The 6,041-nt window shown below is 45.9% G+C and overlaps 1 protein-coding gene across 1 annotated transcript; it reads left to right on the forward strand.

Annotated features, from left to right (window-relative positions):
- Positions 1–287: 287 nt before the first annotated feature.
- Positions 288–788, forward strand: LOC101588890 (ribonuclease K3-like). The gene has a single exon (XM_012513374.1). It carries the CDS (start codon positions 288–290, stop codon positions 786–788), a length of 501 nt encoding a protein of 166 aa, XP_012368828.1.
- The last annotated feature ends 5,253 nt before the right edge of the window (positions 789–6,041 follow it).

Below are 6,041 nucleotides of genomic sequence, written 5' to 3' on the forward strand. Positions count from 1 at the left end.
ATCAGGAATAGACAAAGAATGTAAAATTTTAATGGTCACATGAAAAAAAAAATGTCCTGTTTGTGAAGTGAGGGAGCTCAGATCAGAGGGGAATGGTTGTGCCGGTCACAGGAGAAGGCTGCTCACCTCATGCTGTTTTCACTGGAATTTGAGACTATGTGAGTCAAAATTTTTTTAAGAGTTATGAAATCTTTAAATACAAAGCAAGATGATAAGTAGTGAGGATTAATAACCTTGCTCTTCTAGTTTTACTCTTCCCGTGCTCTTCCCTTTTTCCCCACAGACAGATGGTGCGAGTCCTGAGATCTCCTCTCCTGCTGCTGTTGGGACTATTGGCACTACCGTGTTCTCTTCGGGCTCTAACCCCTTTTCAAAAGTTCCAAATTCAGCATGTACAGCCAAACCCTCACCCATGTGACCAGGCAATGATTGCTGTCAACAGCCTTACAAAGAGGTGTAAGCCTACAAATACTTTTCTGCATGACGCTCTCCAGAATGTGATTGATGTCTGTAAACTGCCCAATACTCACTGCAAAAATGGCCAGTACAACTGCCACCGAAGTGCCACTCCTGTGAGTATGACTGACTGCAAGTACATTAGTGGCCAGTTTCCTAACTGCCACTACTCTGATACTCACATCACCAAAAACTTCATTGTGGCCTGTGACCCACCTCAGCCCTGGGACCCTCAAGATGCCCTGGTTCCTGTGCACTTCGATAGATATGTCTACAATTTTGATCAGTTTGTGTCTGTCTTGACAGGCCGTTTCTGTCACAGTTTCTTCTGATTTTTCTGTTTCTCTCCCCTTCCTTCATCATCTCCCTTTTGGATTTTCTTTTTCCCACAAAAAAAAGAGTGGAGGTATTGGGAGAATTAGAGAACCAGAATACTGTAGCAGACCTGGGACTGAATGTAGAGGTGAATAATTCCTTTGTGCTTGGAGATCTGTCTGTGTTGGAGGCAAGCAATGTGGAAAGGGGGTAAAGCTCTGGGCCTTTGTCACTTTTGCCAACCCTCATTGCACTGCATTCTCTGCAATAAAACAACTTCCTACTCCATTCAAGTGAGTGCGACTCTGTTTATCACCTTTGAAATGACCTTCTTCCTGTTTTCTAAGAGCGTTTTTTGTTCCTAGGTTCCAGTAATACTGCATGGTAGGTCGGAGATGGATTCCCGAGTCTTGGGTATATCAAGGGCAGAACAGCAAGTTTATATGCAGTGGCAAAGGGAAAAGCAGCTACATTTTTCTTTCTTTTATGGTTGTTTTGTTTCATTGTGTTTTATATGTGTTTGGAACAGGGTCTCACTACCCAGCTCGGACTCAGTGATTCTCCTGTTTCCAGCCTCCTCAACACTCTGACTACAGGCGTATGCTACCACACCTGGTCTCTGTAGTGGGCTCAGCACGCCCAGGTTCTGGGCCAGCGTGCAGTGTGGTGCCAGGGATCTGACAGCAGTCCCTGCCATTGCCTAAGCAGGTATCTAGGCTGCTGAGCTACCTAGCCAGCCCTCAACTATATTTTTTGAAGATGAATAAAGATGTGCTCAGGTGGCAGAAACGGAAAAGGGGTGTCAGGGTGACAGGAAAGTAAAATGCACAGGGATACATCAGGCTTGGCATTTTATAGGATGTGCCCCCCAGACCAGGGATCTCTCTGGGTCTCTGGGTAAGACTGACAACAGTGATTGACAGGGGGCTGAGTCATCTCTGAGGAATAATTCCTGCTTGGGTGTCCCAGAGTTCACTCTGCATACATTATGTATAGGAAGTTCAGTCCAAGTCTGTGAACTTTCAAAGAGGTTTAAAGCAGTGAACAGTGGGGGGGGGGGAGAGGACATTCCTGAAGGTCAGGGCACTGTCTAGTGAGCCTGCCCTCTGCCTGGGGCTGTAAACATTGTCTGTACCTGTGTTGTCTTTCTCCTCTTCTCTCAGAGCAGTTTAAGAATGGATGGCCTGGGCTGCTGCCCACATTTAGCTGGTAGGGTGGGGAGTGATGTCTACTCCAACACTCTGCCTGCACCACCTGAGTCTCCTTGAGATCCCCCTTAGAGCGCAGGCAACTCCTTTGCCCTGTATCTCTGTCAGTGAAGCCCAGCAGTCTTCCGATCCTTCACTCCGCTCATGATTGTTTATGTGTCCCATGAACACAGTGTCCCTTCTTATTTGGAGGTGAAACAGAGAGAGAGAGAGAGAGAGAGAGAGAGAGAGAGAGAGAGAGAGAGAGAGAATCATCCTTTGTCTTTTATTCTTTGTGTTGTCAGGGTGCTGAAATTAAACTAGGAAAAGGCTATCATACAACCACAATTTTTGTTTGTTTGTTTGTTTTTATTTTTTTAGAAGTTTAGGACTAAATTTGGCTTACTTTGGCTTTAAAGGCACAGTCCTCCTGTCCTGACTCCCACCCTCCCACCGACAGAGATTACAAACATGCCAACTATTCCCAGTAATCCCCAATCCTTTAGTAATTTTTTTGAAATTCTTTTGAAGATGTACAAGCAGTTCACACCAAGAGCTTGAACTGGGAGCAGTCTTTCCTTTTACACTTAGACACAAACTTCACAGTACAAATATTGATGGAAGCCACACAGGCCAAGAAAAGACGTGACCAAGAGATCATTTGTTCTTGTCTTTTCCCTTCTTCTTTTACATCATACAGAAAACGAAATCACGCCTTTACACAGAGCTGCATATCCTGCCCTTATTTTCTATTTTCTATAATGTTGAGACAATAATAAAATGACTTATTGTGTTACTAGCATTCCAGTCTGGGCTCGGACATGCCATCCTCCTGCCTCAACCTCCAGTGTTGGGATGCCAGGCCTGTGCCTCTGCGCCTGGCTTTGTTTTAAAAACAGGGCCCCTCTATGCAGACTGGGTTGGCTTGAGCTGGAATCCTGCCTCAAGCTCAGGGGTGCTGGGCCTGTTTTGAAGACTCATTGGAGGTTCAGCTCTGTGTTTGTGGAGGTAGTGCTGGGCTGGGTGACTCCTGGCTCCTAAATTGAAGAGGGAGACACAGGAAAGGCTGGATGGCCAGCAGGGCACAAGTCCAAAAGGCGATCGTTTTGTGGCTGCACAGCAGTTAGAATGAGGTCGCTGTGTGGGAACAGGGGCTCGAGGCCAAGCCATCTCCTCAGGTTTGCTGGTGGAAAGGAAGCTGCCTGCAGGGCTCTCTCCCATGCTGCCCTCACCTGTGCCCCGAGGCACACGCAGCTGCAGAAATCACCACAGCACAGGCACCCAAGATGCACAGCAAAGCCCAGGGACCTCTTTACGTGTTGTTTTTATGATGTGGGGATGAAGGGGTGACAAAGTCAAACAAGGTGATTGAGGTTGAGAGAAGCCTCAATTCCCCCCCACACCCCACACAGGGGTCTGGAATTCACGCTCACCGGAGTTCCACACCTCTCAGCATCAGCTCTCCTGGGAGGAAAGTGGCCAAAGGGGGATTCTCTGCCCAGACTGAAGGCTGCCCTGGTTAGGAGAAGAAAGGGGCAGAGAGTTAGGAGGGAGGACACAGAGACCTCTAGTGTGTGCCAACCAGTGTGACCAATTGCAACATCTACTTGTCCAGTGCTGTGCATCAGAGTGAGGTGGCGAGCCTTGGACACTTCTTATCCTGCGAGACCACCAGTCCTGCAGGTCATACCTGGGAGAGGGAATAAAGATGAACCCAGGACAGGCAGAAAAGTTTGGACGTTCACACTGACGGCTGTCCCTGAAATGGAAGATTTAGACTGTCAGGGAGATTCCTTGGAAGGATTTACCAGGCAGAATTGTAAAAGTATGTGCTCAGGAGTAGGGTGTGGGCGTTGGGCAGTGAGCTGCACTATTTCCTGGCAGTGAAAACATTCATGCTCCTCTTGAGTTCGTGGAAACTCCAACAAAAGGTGGTCCATTGCTCCTGAAAGGAACTGCCCATTTTATAGGAATGAGCTCACTTTTTCCTTTGGTACCATGTTCTTTGAGGTTTTTTGGTGGTGGTCATAGTTCTTAGTTGTTTTGCATTGATTTGTTTGCTTGTTTTTTGTGCATGGTCTCATACTCAGCTCTAACTGGCAGTGATCCTCCTAATTTCAGCCTCCCCAGTGCTGGTATTACAAGTGTGTGCCACCATGCCCAGACTTCCCTGCGGGCTTAGCACACCTGGGGCGGGGCTGGCACACCATGTGGTGCTAGGTATCGAACCCTGGTCCCTGTGCTTGCCTAAGCAGGCACTTAGTAGGCTAGCTATCTCACTGGCCCATGCTTTTTTATTTTTATTTTTTTTCAGAACCAGGGATTGAAGTCAGGCTCTTGTGCTTGCCTGGCAAGCACTTATTCTACTGAGCCATCTCCCTGGCCCTTGGCCCATGCTTTGGTAACATGTTAATAAGCATTTTTTGAATTCTTTCAATGAGCTCCTTTGTCTTAGGATTGGGTTGCTGCACTTCATCAGGCCAATTTATAGAGTTACAATATTCTGAGGAATGTGGGGTGTGGAGAGTCAAAAAGAATAAAGCATTACAGGTTTTCAAAGGAATGCTGGTGTGGACCACTTTGGGAACTTAGGCTGGATCCCGGCATTTGCAGTCTTTTTACTTATTAGTACAAGTTTATGATGAATAATGATTCATTCCCAGGGAGGATTATAGATGATAGATAGATAGATAGATAGATAGATAGATAGATAGATAGATAGATAGATAGATGATAGATAGATAGATAGATAGATACATAGATAGATAGATAGATAGAATAATATAAAGATATCGAGGGAGACATACTAATTCTTATCCATAGTCCTACCTTCTGCTCCCACCTTCATCCATCTCTTGGTCTCCTTACAATTGGCCAATGCTCTTTCCTCCTGGTGAGTGTAATCTGTCTTTTTGGTACTCTCTTTTATATTCTAACTTTCTTCTATGAGAAACCCTGTAATATTTATGTTTGTGTGTCTGATTTTGTGCCCTTAGCATGACCTCAAAGAGCATTCTTCTTCTCAAAATGACTTCTCTTTGGTAGAGGACCTGTGTATAGATTCCACCTTTCCTTCTCCTGATGGACATACAGGGTGGCTCCAAGACTCAGCTGCTATGGAGTGTGCTACTGTAAGCACAGATATGCACGTGTCATTGTCTCCACTCTTCACAGAAATCCCTAAGTGGGGAAGAGCTGTGCAAATGAAATTTCCACTTTTGACTGTTTTGAGGCTCTCTGCACCCATTTCCACAGTGGCTGTAAGACTTGGAGGACAGTGATGACTTCAGCTTCTGGTGCCCTTGTGTTTGAGGGAAGAGGCTGTTTGTTCCTCAGTCACCTCCTAGAGATGCATATGTCACAAGCTTCTGTGCCAGTTAAATCACTCAGGTAACTGCTCCCATAAGTAAAGCTCCTTATATCAGGGCTGTCAACATCTGGTCCTCGCGATCAGGCCTACTACAGAACACTGTTCTATAATTTTCACACAAAAGTGAACTAGAACATCTCATTTTCCTGGGGCTTAAAGCAAGGTGACTCAATTTAAAATCCGACAGATGTTGAGAGTACTCTCTGGAGAGTCTACTAGGAGGACCTGAAATTTCAGTACTTTTCCTCCAGTGAGCTCCTGCTGTCCTTTGATTTCAAAAACATTCTGAACTGACAGGAGGTTTTGAACTCCAGTGGCTGTGCCAGAGGCGATTTAGTGCACTTGTCAGCGTGGGATGCTGTGGCAGCCACATGCCATATACAGCTGGGCATCCACATGACACAGTGTTTAACTGTTTAAGAATGAAAACCACCATTTAGCTTATAGGCTTTGAGTAAGGACCCGCAGTGCAATGCTCTGCTTTCCAGCTAGATACAGGGTAAATGGCCTACCTACATCAGGAATTCCTAAAAGGAGCAGATAACAACCAGTTTAATCTGAGAATCAACAAATTTTGGTTAATAGGCCTATGTGTGGCCTCATAGAGACGTGGAGTTATGAGTCCAAATCTAGGAATCCAGATTTTTAATGTGCAGCTCTCTCTAGGAATGCCCTGGGCTGCCTTTCACTGTGCTGGCTCTAGTTCTAAAAGC

Source organism: Octodon degus, unplaced genomic scaffold (assembly GCF_000260255.1).
Source record: "Octodon degus isolate 3935 unplaced genomic scaffold, OctDeg1.0 scaffold00525, whole genome shotgun sequence".
NCBI classification, from domain to species: domain Eukaryota; kingdom Metazoa; phylum Chordata; class Mammalia; order Rodentia; family Octodontidae; genus Octodon; species Octodon degus.

Bases quoted from the DNA above. Each gene is read 5' to 3' on its own strand.
- LOC101588890 (XM_012513374.1), top strand. From the start codon at position 288: ATGGTGCGAGTCCTGAGATCTCCTCTCCTGCTGCTGTTGGGACTATTG.